At 26.6% G+C, this 14,212-nt stretch overlaps 2 protein-coding genes across 2 annotated transcripts; one reads left to right on the top strand and one right to left on the bottom strand.

Annotated features, from left to right (window-relative positions):
- The first annotated feature begins 7,012 nt into the window (after positions 1 to 7,012).
- LOC112686189 lies at positions 7,013 to 11,845 on the top strand. Its single transcript, XM_025558391.1, has 7 exons — positions 7,013 to 7,072; positions 7,139 to 7,280; positions 7,874 to 7,951; positions 9,041 to 9,123; positions 9,191 to 9,364; positions 10,973 to 11,172; positions 11,758 to 11,845. Exons 2-6 carry the CDS (start codon positions 7,217 to 7,219, stop codon positions 11,168 to 11,170), a joined length of 597 nt encoding a protein of 198 aa, XP_025414176.1. The 5' UTR covers positions 7,013 to 7,072; positions 7,139 to 7,216; the 3' UTR covers positions 11,171 to 11,172; positions 11,758 to 11,845.
- On the bottom strand, positions 11,161 to 13,041 carry LOC112686188 (opsin-1-like). Its single transcript, XM_025558390.1, has 8 exons — positions 12,831 to 13,041; positions 12,640 to 12,774; positions 12,347 to 12,585; positions 12,177 to 12,283; positions 11,989 to 12,095; positions 11,774 to 11,921; positions 11,438 to 11,715; positions 11,161 to 11,374 (listed from the first exon to the last, which is right to left on the bottom strand). The coding sequence occupies exons 2-8, from the start codon at positions 12,771 to 12,773 to the stop codon at positions 11,245 to 11,247; spliced, it is 1,143 nt and encodes a 380-aa protein (XP_025414175.1). The 5' UTR covers position 12,774; positions 12,831 to 13,041; the 3' UTR covers positions 11,161 to 11,244.
- Between the last annotated feature and the right edge of the window lie 1,171 nt (positions 13,042 to 14,212).

Below are 14,212 nucleotides of genomic sequence, written 5' to 3'. Positions count from 1 at the left end.
AAAGATTAGTAACAGTAGGATGAAAAAAAATATATATAGGTAATACGCACGGTATAGTAATAACAATGCTGGTGCATATCCCAGCGACGCAGTGGTGTCCAACGTGCGCGACAGTGTGACACGTTGCGAGATTGCCGCCTTTTTCATCGCACCGCATGCACTGTCGCGACGGGACCGCGCGAAACGATAACGCCGCGCGTGCGCAAACTGACCGAAAACCTGAACGCGCGCGCGCCATCCGCCGGGTCAAGGTGAACGGTGCCGCCGCTGCGTGCGGAAAGGCGAAATAAATTACGTACGTATCGAGTACGACCGACCAACCGGCGTGTTCAGAACCACAAGCCTGTTCCAACAAACTTTCAGCGGTCGTACGTATCTCAGGACCAAGGACTATTCTATAATCAGTGATACTAGGTATTCAATACTAGCTCTTCATATTTCAAACTTGTAAATTTGTAAATTTTAACCTAGACATTGGACAAAATTTCGGGGGTGTACAACCCCTTAACCTTAAAATATGTATGTGTACTTGAAATCGATCTATAATACAAGACAACGCATTTATAATCGAAAATAATAATTCGCATAGGTAGTAATACGAACATTATAAATAATTTTAAAATTGTATCAAATTCCCATAATGTGATAAACAGTTTGTTTTTATTGAATACAATTTAGAACAGTTGATATAATTGTATTAGATAATTAATATTAAGAAAGTAATAATAGTTTTGATAACATTGTGAAAGTAGAAATATATTTTACCGATCAATTGTATCTTTAAAAATGAACCGGTAATGCCATAATAATTATTATCCCCATATTAATTATATATTATATTTTATTAAACTATTATTGATTATGAAACTTTCCTTACTAAAAATAGAAGAATTGATTTAATATATAAATAATTTCGTAGTTAATAAGTTTATTGTTTTATTCGAAGGTTTTATGAGATGTGATTATTAAAATAAAATAATTTTTAAAAAATGATTTATTTTTTGTTTTTTAAATATAATATAGTTTTATGTACTAGATAATGTAATATATATTAATAAATACGTAAGACTTTGTATGTTTAAAATGAAATTTTTACAACAGTGTCGTAGCCTACCATGATTTAATTAACTTACTATTTCAACGCATATGCTAAACTGAAACACACGCTATACCACTAAGTTCATAAATATTTTGTAACCCATAAATTGTACATTATCTATTTATATTTTGTAAGAGATATCTAATTTTTATATTATTCCTATAGAAATAATAAAAAACATTTCAACCTCCTCCCAAATTCTTGAACATGTCTATGATGTTTGGTACACATGTACCGATAGGTACATACTCTGCAGAGTAGAAATATATATATAGGTATATATATATACATATCGGACGATTTGTCGAATGATATTTGAACTCGGCACACAGCCCAATTAAAGGAAGGGAAGACACTGTCCCTTCGTGAACTTGACTAATTCAGCTACGTTTCGCCGTTTATGGCACCATACTGTGCGAATTCATGTTTTTATTCAAAAATCTACATTTATTGACGGATGACAGATATAGGGCGTTAATACATAGAAAATTAAACGCTACAAAAATTACATGAGCTAATATTGAAACATAATAGAAAAAAATATAATTTGTTTTTTTACAGTTGAAATCAGAAAATTTTTTGGAAATATTAGACTTGATAACATTTGTTTAATTTTTATAACAACTAAATGACGCATTAGTATTTACAAGACAGTGGGGCCACAAACACTATAAATTTAATTTTAGATATGAAACATAAAAAACAAGTTTGTGAATAGTTTTTATAGATGATGACTCAAATTAAATAAACGCAATAGATAAGATGCTTACCCAATTATTATTATTATATATTTAATTGTGTTATGTATAGTTGAAAAGATTTCCTACAATTTCTCTTTCGTATCGTTAAATATATTTTTAAAAACTTTTACCTAAACATAAAAGTTAATTCAATCATATGACTCAAATTTTAGACTTTGAGTAAAGTGATGTTTTATTCATACCTACATTTTTAATTGTTTACTTTTGGATAACAATTTTAAATTACAATAATCTCCCGAGATCGAAATTGATGTTATGACTTACAGATCTATATTTATACTTAATTTATTAATTAGATAATGTATTAATACATTTTTATATAAATATAATTTTTATATTTTTATTAAATATATTTACTCTAATACTTCACTAGCCTAAAAGCACAAATGTGTATGATATGTTATCGATTGTGTGTATTTCAAATGTATATTTTGATTTTAACTTACTTACTTATCATAAGATATTTTCGATTGAAATAATAAAAAAAAACCGAATTAAATTTAAACATGTTACGTAGGAATAGGAATAGGAATAGGAATGTTACGTAGAAATATCATCAGTGTTACGAGTATGTGAAAGATCTACTATTTTATTCTGAAATCGAAAAGTTTTTGAATAATAATTATTATTATTTCCACGCATTTATTTTCCCGATTTGGAATTCTGATCTGAGTTATAACGTTTGGTTAAGATTACATTATTTTTAGAAGAGACTACTGCAAATAAAGAAATATTTTCCGAAATAAAACCAAGTCTTTCACCTATGATAAACCACAATTTAAAGTTTCAACAGTTTACTGAATTAACTGTGGAATTAAAAAGTAAAATTTTATATGATTTCAGAAATCGTATACATGAACTACGTAATAGTCACGTTGAATTAAATTAACTCAATAATCACTATTATTGTGCGTCATGAGAAAACAAATAAGGGTGTCGGCTTATATAGTTTCGTTATTCAATGTAAAAAAGTATTCATAATAATAGTTATTAGGTAAGTACCGCTTTAGCAATATTTTAAAATTTTGATTCAAAATTTACAAAATTTAACACCCTTTGAGTTTTACAATTGTCAACTTTTTCGTTTTCAAAATTTCAACAAATGAGTATACTATAATAATATGTAAATGTAGTATGTACAGCTGTATCTTAAACAGAACAACACGTTATTGTATTTGTCACATATAGTGACTGGTTTAGTCGATAGTTACAGTTAAAAAATGCCTATATGCTACCAAACAGTGCTTATAATGAATAATTACGATAACTGGCTAAAAAAATATAGAGGTAATTGATTAGAACCATACGCTGATTTCTAGTAATATAATGTACATACATTTTATCATGCAAATACCTAGGGAGGGGTGATAAAATTTCAGGGGAAACGTGAACATTTTTAAAAAGCAACGAATCATGAAAACGTTAATTTTGATTATTTTGATATTTGAGACATTGATTGAAACTAAGCAGTGTCATTCTTCTTATTAGTTTGTTTCTACTTAATAATAATAAATTTAAAATTTAATATTTAAGAATTAATACTGTATAATATGTATATTGTAAATTATCACGGATATATGAAAACGTAGAACTAAAAAATAATTTATAGAAAAACATTTTTATTTATCTTAACTAAACACTCGCAATGAACGCGAGTACGCAACTACACGAAGTCTGATAAGACATCATGCAAACTTTGACTGAATTTGACACGTGTCTTAAACTTACATATAATACTTATATATTATATAATGTGTATAATGTATATATATATACTTTACATATAGTACTCATAAACGAGCGTACGAATTGCGTCCAAATGTGATATTCATATGTATCTAAATGTGTTGTTTTTCTGGAAAAATGGTTTATTCATTTGTATCCAAATATGTTGCATTTAGGATCTACTGTACCCAAATGTGTAAAAAAATCAAATAACTAACAGGTATAATAGTGTAACTAAGAGAGTTTATATTTATCAATTTTCTGGATTCCTAAGAAGAAAATTATTTTGTTGCATTAATATATTGTTTTTTAAATTATTTATCTTTACCTATTAAGTTCAAATAAACTTGGATTTAAAATCTATGTACAATTATCTTTTTGCACATTTAGAATAAGAATAAAAAATTTATTTCACCAATTGAAATATTTTTACCGATAACTAGTAGCGTTTTGTGAAATAATTCACGATTTTGATTGATTAAAACTCTTACCTTTCGGTATAAACGAAAAAGATGCCTACATGAATACAACCGAGATTCTTTTTTGGAAGCGTTTTAAAAAAAAATTTACATGGTTATGATTAGTTTAAAATAGTTCTAACAGTACAGTATTTATATTCATAATAATAATTTTTCAAACACGGATACTGCATTTCACTAAGCCACCACCAATTGAATGTACTTGCATCAAAAAACATTTTCAGCATATTCCGTTCAATAACAAGCGGGTGAACACACGCGAATAATGCGGGTGGTTACCATTGTTCTGTCAATGTAAATTTCAATATTGTACCCAACAGGAACAAATATACAAATGTATTGTTGCCACACGAGTGTTAAGAATCAAGGTGATAGTATCCTTGAATATTATCCTTAGGTAAACCGTGAGCACCGACCGATTTAACATTAATTGATTTATTTCTATATCTAGTAATAAACAATAAAACCTTTGAGTAGCAGACATTCATGGTCATCTAAATTTTATCCGTTATTCGGAGGTTTCCGCTATTCAGAGATGTAAATTATTGAAATTCATAAAGAATAAATGTGTAAAAGGAAAAAATATGCACTAGGTTAAATTTAATTATATAATGTAATTTAGATGTAATAATATATGTATGTGTAATAATAAAAATAATTATGATTGTACATATATGTATATTTAAAATAAATTGATAAAAAAAAGGAATTGGTACATACATAAATACAATTCAATTTGATGGAAAAAAAAAATCGGTTGACTTGGTTTGTTTATAATTATTCCGTCTTTGTACAATTTCGTTTGAAAGTTATTTGATTAGATTACAATAAAAGAAAAAATATTATTGCTTTCTACCTCTATTGACGACATGAAACGACCTACGTCTTTCACACGGCCAATGTACGCCATAAACTTCTTGGTTGTTCTCATCTGCCTCATCAAGTTAGTCGGGATAAACGGTCGTGGTTTTCGTCGTTAGATCGTTGTCTAAACGGGAAACGATTTTATCCTAAGTAACATAACATTTTAACCTAAGTAACATAAGTAGTAACAAAGTAACATTTACTTCAATACTACTATTAATCATTGCGATGAGTAATATAAGTTCTTTATTAATTTTCAATTCGATATAAATTGATTTTTCATCGCATTGACTATACGTATCGGTGACTAAAGCCCAGGCGCGTACACAAGGAGGTATTTTAAGAGTTCAACCCCTCTGAAATTCAGAAAAATGATTAAATATGTTTTTATAAAGTAAATATGGTTTATAGACTATATATAACCTAACCCCCCCCCCCAAAATAATTTTTTGTGTATTGCCTGTTAAAACCACATGGCAAGAAGCACATTTTTACAGTTTCAGGAATACCACGGACTTGAGCATAAGTTATTCAGTATACAGCGTCCAGAATATTAATAGCGCTTAACTCACTAGCGTCTAAATCAGCAACAGTTTTTTAATATTATCTCAACTACAATCGTGCTGCGAACGGAGAGACCCGCGTAGATATCTGTGTACTCAATTGTTCTGCGATTTTATTAAACAATTGATGATAACATAATTTTATACTAATAGATAATATTTTCTATAGCCGTTATGTGCATACAGGGGCGTATTTAGGGTGTATTTAGGGGTGATATGGGTGTTAGAACACCCCCCGTCGACCATATTCTATGGTATTTCATTAAATTACAAACTTACAGTACAATTTGATAAACGTTGTATACAACTTGTTGATTTTACATACACTGTCTTAATATAAGTATTTTCATTAGTATAATAATTTTATATAAATACATGGTATTTATTTATGTAATATAAGAGGGGGGCAGATCCTCCTACTTACCATAAGCTTATTAAATTTTAAAACACCGTCGTTATATGAATCCTGGATACGCCACTATGTGCATAGAACATGATTATAAAAAAAAAATAAAGATATAATCGTGGCAAAGAGTAAGATAGAGGTAACGCATAGTGGTCCAGAATGAAAATTTGGGGCGTCAAAAGTAATAATAAAAAAATTGTCTTAAGCCGGGTTCACACTATACCGTGACGTGTATTTTACCAGACCGTGTGCTTTGAAAATGTGTGATACCAATATATATCTTATGGTGATGTTATCAAATTTTGGTTACATATTTTTGCAGTTTTTTATTAGATATAAAATATTTTCATAGGTTTCAATAAATAATAACTGATGAATATTAAATTACATAGTAGACAATATGTATTATATTATTATTAGGACTCGGAACTTAATGCACTTAAAAAGTACAAATATGCTTTAAAAATATGCACTTAGTTTTTTTTTAACACAAAAATGTTCATAAGTAAAGATATTTTATTAAATATACTGGTACATAACAGTAAAAATGTTGTTAGTATATTTTACTAAGCTAAACATAATTTCTAGGTATAAATATATAATATAAAATAACATAAAATAGTTTGAAATTTAAAATTTTCTTTCAAAATGTTCCCATTAGGTTTTTCATAGTGTCATGAAAATAATTTCAAGGTTACTTAGCAATAAACTGAATAAATATCCAAATAAAATCATGCAAATGCAACACCTTCCAAGCCTTATGTTATTATGAATACTGTTATCATTGAATATTACTATTAAAATCGGTAACCATACGTTCAAAAATTGAATAATATCACGATTAAAGATAAGATATCTTATCTTTAATCGTGGATAACATCAACTTCACGGTATCTTATGGTTAGTGAGGTAACTTGTGATTTATTAAACGGTATACCTTAATGTAACAATATGGTTCAACCAATCAGAGATAATTATTTTAGAAGACACGACACGGTACGGTGTAGTGTGAACCCAGCTTTATAAATATTATTCTGATAACAAACTGGTAATAAGCTGGTAATAAACTGGTCTATCAAGGTTTATAAATCTATTATCTATAAATCTTGAGCTAATGCATAGATATTAAACATTAGTTTAATATATATGAGATAATGCCACCTCTATCTGTATTGGTGAGTCTTATCACTATTATGTAACTATTTGTATTTTTAAAAATGTTTTAATTTTTAATTTTATAGTAGGTATTCTTGTAATTTTTTACCTATAGCCTTAGAAAATACTTCTCCTTTATTATACTATACTCAGCTGCTTACATCATGTCATCAGCTAAAGAAGTTTTCAAATGTAGCTTTCAATTTTTGGCTGAACAATCAGATAATGGTAAGAAAACTAAGAAAATTGAATAATTATGATTTAATTTGTTATTTTGTGCATTGTTTTATCATTATTTTCATTTCAATTACAAAATGTTAGTTATAGACCAAAAAACTTAGCTTTTATCTAATTGAATTATAATTAATATAAATTATTTAATTTTTTTTAGAAAATTATATTTGAATATAAACAGGCAAATATACAGAAAAACATAAAATTGATTGAACCTAAAAACTACTTAAATTATAAATCAAGACAATGCTTAACCATTTTAAATGAAAAAAAAATCTTAAATAATATTTTAAAGATAACAATGTTATTTAATCACAGTTAAATTAGTGTAGGTTACTTATCTACTTAATCTTATTAATTATTTAAAACTTACATTTTAAATATCATTTTTTTAATTGAAAACCATATTTTGTTTGTAATTTTGTATATTTAAATATATTTTTAACAAGTTATTTAGTACCTGATAATTTAAATTGTTAAGAATCAAATTATGATGTTTCAGTACTATAAAATTGTTCCAACTTTCTTTACTATTGATTTATAGCATAATTATTGTCATATAATCCCATTAAATTATATGTTTTCAGTTGTAAAAGATTTTTTGAGGCTCACGAAAGATTTTATGGACAAAGGACCCAATTCTAATCTTTATAACAAAGCTGCAGGTATTTTTTTATATTGATACTGTGAAAAATAGTTTATCTATTAGTAATATTTATGTGACTACTGTATTAATTTATTATAATTTTTTTATTATTACCTACTTTAAATTATACAATACTGAACATAATTTAGTGGTTCATACCATATGTTTTATAAATAATAAATATAGAGTATTAAGATATACTATGTTAGCCTAATCACTAGATTGCTTAAAAGAGTTATAAGAATATTGATTAGTAAAGTAGAGTGACTATTTGGTTAGTAAATATTAAATTGTAGCATAAATTATATTACAATAATTTTATTTATAGCAGTAACTTGTTATTGATTGTTTCACTTTAGGTAAATTGAGTTTCTTTAAATATTTATAATATAAATATACCAATGTCTATTGCCAAATTTTTCAAAAAATAATAATAACTTGCAGTATTTTTATAATAACTTTAGCTTTTGGTGATAGTTAAACTGTTATAACAAACTATAATATTAATAGCAATAATCAAGCCTTTGCTCTGGAATCGTCCAAGGGGGGTTCAAAATTATCTATGATATATTAGGTTTTGAAATCAATAAAAAAATATACGTTAGAATATCTATAATCAAATATATCAGAATCGAAAATTAATAAATATCAACAAATGTTGGTACAGCTTAAACGATTGACTAGTCAGTGAAAATGTGTTCTAAAATTGGCTGAATTTACACAACATTAATTAACACTGTTAAAACAAAAATAGACAATTATGTATGAATTTTCAAGTTAGTTTAACTCTTATAAAATGATAACTAAGTCTATACTTAGTAAAAATATATGTATAAATATACTAAATGAGGGGTTAAGATTAGAACCCCTTAACCCCCCCTACATGCTTATCAATAATATATAGTTTACAATTGTAATTTATCACAGATTATATAACTAATCAAGATTAAATTATAAATTTGTGATTATAATATAACATGTGTTCTCGAAGAAACCTAATTTTTAATTTATTTGTATGTTTATTAAATGTTCATTACAATATTATATTGAAATAATACCACATAGAATATTGAAATATTGTTAAAAAATTTAAATTGATTTCTTATAGAAAAATTGGAGATTGACGAAGAAAAAATTATTTTAATTATAAAAAGTTTATGTCTGATGTGCGTGCAAAGCTGTAAGCATAGGGTAAGTTGTGCAATGAATGAATTATTATTGCTTTATAATGAATTAATTTATATCCTTAATGGTTTAGTTAACTAATGAAGAGATAAAAGAATCACTTTTGGAATATGGTCTGAATGATACTAAATTGGATATGATAATATTATTTTTTGAAAGTCAAAAACCTTATTTATTAGATATTCTATCATCTAGTGCCTTTGTATTTCCACACTTTAAGGAACTGGAGTGGCGATTTGAAACTGATGTAAGCTGATGTTTAGTGGTTTAGTATTTTTAAATATATTTCATACTATGAAGTTTTCAGAATCAAAATAAAAAATTTGTTAAGATTTATTAACTATAAGCTTATATATTTTTTCCTCTGTCAATTAATTCTGCAGATTGCATAAAATAACGGAAAATAGCCAAAAGTAGAATATTCTTTGGAATTCAATTTTTTAGTTGCATTCGGTGGCATATTTTTGGGAGGGTTTCCGGGTTTTTACCTCCTTCTGCAGAAAAAAAAAGATTTAAAAATTATAAATTACTTGATACAAAGGTTTAGAGAAAAATAATATTAATTTATATCATCATGTGATTGTAAATAACTTAATTTGTATTTATTATACTAATAGAATAATATAATTATCAATTTATACCTTATGTGTATTTTTTATAATATTATAACATTTATTATTTTATAGAAATATATAAAATTGATCCCCCACCATAAAAAATCGAAAATAAGCCACTGTTTGCATTATAAGCATACATTTCAAAAATTGTATAAATTATTTTAAAAACAATTCTTGGTAGGTGTAGAGATTGTAAAATAAAAGTGATTATAAAATATTATTTTGAAGTATATTTAACATAAAAGATAATTAAAAATCATTTTGTATTAATATTTTAAATCTTAACATATGTCTAGTTTAGTATAAAAAGATATAGAAACAAACATTTTTTAAAATATATGAATAATATATTTATAATAGTTAATTAAGATATTTTATGTTTTTTTACACTTAAAATGCTTTTTAAATAATTTTTAGAGGTTATGGTAAATTTTTTTAAAATATAGTCAGGAAAAACTAAATAATTTTAAAATTTTGGATTATAATAGTGAACTATTTTGAAAAATGACATTATTTAGATTTCCTTAACAATTTGAACAATTTTTTTTTTTCTAAAATCTATTTTGTTATAAATTGATCTGATAAAATGTAATCATTTGTAGTTTTTTGGAAGCATTCAAGCACTTGCAAATGTAAAAATCAATCTTTGTAGTTTTGCAAGAAAAATTTTAATTCATCATGTGTAACTTAAAATACAGGATTAAATAAAGCACCAAAATTAATATTTTCTCACTTTGTTCAGAATCATAAATGTTTTTACTTTATCATTAATTGTATATCATTATAAAAATGTTCACTAGCAAATGTTAATGAACTTTAAAAATACTAAAATTAACAAAAAAAAAAAAAAATATATTTAAATGTAATGAGCTTGAAATTAGGGTAAATTTAGTTATTTGATTATAACATAAAATGTGATTATCCCTATTAAATAGAAATTATATTGTATATTTATGTAAAAAATTAAACAAAATGTTTGTAACATATGATACTTGTAAAAGCAATGAATATAAGAAAGAAAAAATTAATTAAAAATACTTACACTAACATTTTTTTTTTTTTTTTTTTTTTATACAAATTTACTTTTGATATATATTCTATGTAAGAATTTTGCTTGTAACTAAAAAAAAAGTTATTTTAAAAACTTATAAATTTTAAATATATGTTTATTTTTTAAAGCATAACAACAAAGTTATAAGTACATTTATAGAAGCAACTAATCATGTTTATGTGTACAGATGGGATCCAGATCATTATTAAGTCAAACAGTACCAGTTGTTACATTGAGATTAGACTTGGAAAAAAAAAATTTTTCCGAATCATTATTCTTACAAACAAATCCATTGAATTTGGTACATATCAAGGATACACTAGAGGCTGCTTTAAAACAGAATCAATCCCAATGGATAAGGAAAATACGTAGAAAATTGAAATGAAGGTATAATTATTAAAAATAATATAAATAAACCTCGATAAAACATATTCAATAGGATTAATTTGAATAGATTCCTTAGACCTTGTCTTCAGATACAGTTGTTTGGGCAGATGCAACTGATTTTGTATCACTCTTATCATCGTCCAATTTTCCACACACAAGACATGGGAACTTCTTGTCCAATGCTAATCTATATTTCGGGTGGCTGAGAGAAAATAAAATGTTTGTTTATTTTAAACACTATAAATTATAAATATTTACCCCTCACCTTATTGCATATACTATTGGATTATACACAGCATTTGCTTTGGCGAAAACCGATCCCCAGATTGAAAATAATGGATCAATTGTCATTAATTGAAATATTCCAGCAAAGTTAATTACTAAATATGGAGTCCAAGCTAAGAACCATAGGGAAATTGTCATTAAAGCTACTTTAGCCAACTTAAATTCTGCACTAGTATTGCTTTGATCTCCAGATCTCAAAGAAGTTACATTCATTTTTTTTGCTTGTTCTCTCATTGATTTTTCATGTGTAGCTACTGCCTATTTCGAAATATGATTTAAATGATATATTTTTACTTATAGGTTTTATGAAACTTACCTTCACAATGAAATAATATGCGTAAATGATAATCAACAACGGCAAGAAGTATGCAAAACATGCGTATATAAAAACATAACTACGACTGTGCCACGTCATAGTTAAGTAATCAGTTCCACATGCTGTCATATTTGCTTCTGGTACATATCTATAACACATAAAATCACCTTTAAAATGAATAAAAAATTTTTTTCATTTAATGTAAATATTTTTACCGGCTCCATCCGAAGAAAGGTGTCAAAGTCCAGAACAGTCCATGCATATATATACAAAATATTTTTAATAAAGCTAATTTGGTTGTCATTGGTTTTGCAGATAACCCCTAAGTATAAAAATTGTATTTTATCTTAAAAAATACATAATATAAATAATTTATGCATAGTATGTGTTTATAATTTCTTACCTTGACTATTACATTATAACGGTCTAAAGCTATGAAAACCATTGTCCATATTGATGTGACTCCAAATAGTGATCCAAACATAGCATATAGCTCACAAGCAAAAGGCCCTTAAAGTTATTTTATGTAATAAATTAATAAAATAATCTCTTAGATAGGTATTTATGTAATACCGAACATCCATGTTTCGTATATACAATTCCAAACCATTGCCGGACACATGGAGAACATCAAACAGAAATCAGAAAATGCCAAGTTTACTACCAGCAAGTTGGAAGGCGTTCTAAGACTTTTTGTACATGTAAATATGTAAATAACCATTCCATTTCCTACACTCGCTATAACGCCCAAGAAGAAAACAGTAACGCCTAACCATTTGTACCACATTGAATCCATTGGAGGGAATTGATACCTTTTGGAAATATATTTTTAGTTATTAGTTATTATATTACTATAATTTCCTTACCAAGTAGGATCGATCAGATGAAACATGTCTGGTGTAACTCTGTCAACTACTGTTTCATTTCCAAAACCTCCTTCAGCCACGCCGCCCCAAACCATTTCTTGGCGTTCGTAATGAGATCCAATTTTATTTAACATTCTGTAATACCCAAATGTTTTTCAAATATTGCCAGATCGATAGTAATGTAAACTTACTTTGTGAGTGTGCTAATACGTAGTAAAACAATTATTTATAGCGTAATGCTATGAGTTTACAAATTTTAACAAATTTGAAAAGCCATTAATGTATAACACGTTTATTTTATTAATGTCCCAGTAGTATATGACCATTAAATTGAATTTTGTAGTTGAACTGATGTATGATTGTTCTCCGAGAGCTCGTCCAAGAAAGGACTAATTTTCTTACACCTCGTTACCTTTTTTAAATAAGAGCCTAGGATCGAAACCCTACCGATGCCGTCTTCTACCTGTCTTAAGGGTGTAGTACTTTTAAACAGATTATTCCTAATACTGATACCAAGGTTTAGGTGTATTGTAGGGTTTTACTGAACGACTTGGACATTATGTAAATTTGTATTATCTCATGCAATGAGTGTTATTAAATTTAATTATGTCATGAAAATAATACCTTTTCATAATAGGTTCTTTGTTGAATTCCTAAATAACTAAGGATTATATTAACTCAATTTTTCTACCAAAAACAGCACTAGGTACTACAACGTCCTTTATCATCGATTATTGTAGTTATTAAAATTATCTTCCCTGAAATTTTTATTATTTTGATTTCTAGTTTAACAATTACGATTAAAATTATTTTGACCTGATTTTGACTCCCTTGTGTTATATTTAACTTTTCAATGTGGTTTTTTAGTACATATATTTCTTTGCGTAATTCCTTTACATCTCTATTCAAGTTAATGTTTTTATTTCTAATTAATTTCGATGATTCTACATGTTTTACATTTTTTTCTAAATATTTCATGTCGAGTTGTCTTAATATCAATTTTTTCAAAAATTTCATCAGGTAAATCGGCCAACATTTTTTCAAAGATTTCTGCTTCTTCTATTTGTAAATCTATTTTATTACGTAATTCAATGATATTTATTTAAAACTCGTTAATTGTTTCCTCTTTTTCTAATTTTCTTTGATCTAGTTGTATTTTTAATTATTTTTTATTCTCAATCGCAGTAAATTTTTTTATAATTTGTGTTTTTACACTGTCCCAAGTAATACTAGGATTTTTTTGTTTTAATTATTTTAAAAAATATTCCTGCTGTATTTTAATACCGTAATTTTTTCATATTCTCCCCATTCATTTATGATTGATGCTGGATCAAAATGATCAAAAAAATCAGCAGGTTGGATGCACCGAAGGTGTTGGTGGTCAATATATAAGATTTATGGCTTGTCAGCGATAAGGTTTTGTTTTTATTTATAAAAACAAAATATTTACAATAATTAGAGCAATAACATAGGTAAGTATGTACATAACGTGTAAGACTTGGGGAGAAAGGTCTATGGGTGGATAGACTAACAAAATATATGTTCACCTAGAGCCACATTCTTCCCTAATAAG

Source organism: Sipha flava, unplaced genomic scaffold, assembly GCF_003268045.1.
Source record: "Sipha flava isolate LNK unplaced genomic scaffold, YSA_version1 2_pilon_pilon, whole genome shotgun sequence".
NCBI lineage: Eukaryota > Metazoa > Arthropoda > Insecta > Hemiptera > Aphididae > Sipha > Sipha flava.
The sequence above is the reverse complement of the archived record's forward strand: the minus strand, read 5'-3'. Positions and strand labels throughout refer to the sequence as shown.

Bases quoted from the DNA above. Each gene is read 5' to 3' on its own strand.
- LOC112686189 (XM_025558391.1), top strand. From the start codon at position 7,217: ATGTCATCAGCTAAAGAAGTTTTCAAATGTAGCTTTCAATTTTTGGCT. The intron at 7,952-9,040 runs GTATTTTTTTAT...GATTTCTTATAG, and splicing joins TCTTTATAACAAAGCTGCAG to AAAAATTGGAGATTGACGAA. The intron at 9,365-10,972 runs GTAAGCTGATGT...TTATGTGTACAG, and splicing joins AGTGGCGATTTGAAACTGAT to ATGGGATCCAGATCATTATT.
- LOC112686188 (XM_025558390.1), bottom strand. From the start codon at position 12,773: ATGTTAAATAAAATTGGATCTCATTACGAACGCCAAGAAATGGTTTGG. The intron at 12,096-12,176 runs GTAAGAAATTAT...TTTTATACTTAG, and splicing joins GTTATAATGTAATAGTCAAG to GGGTTATCTGCAAAACCAAT. The intron at 11,375-11,437 runs GTGAGGGGTAAA...ATTTTCTCTCAG, and splicing joins CCAATAGTATATGCAATAAG to CCACCCGAAATATAGATTAG.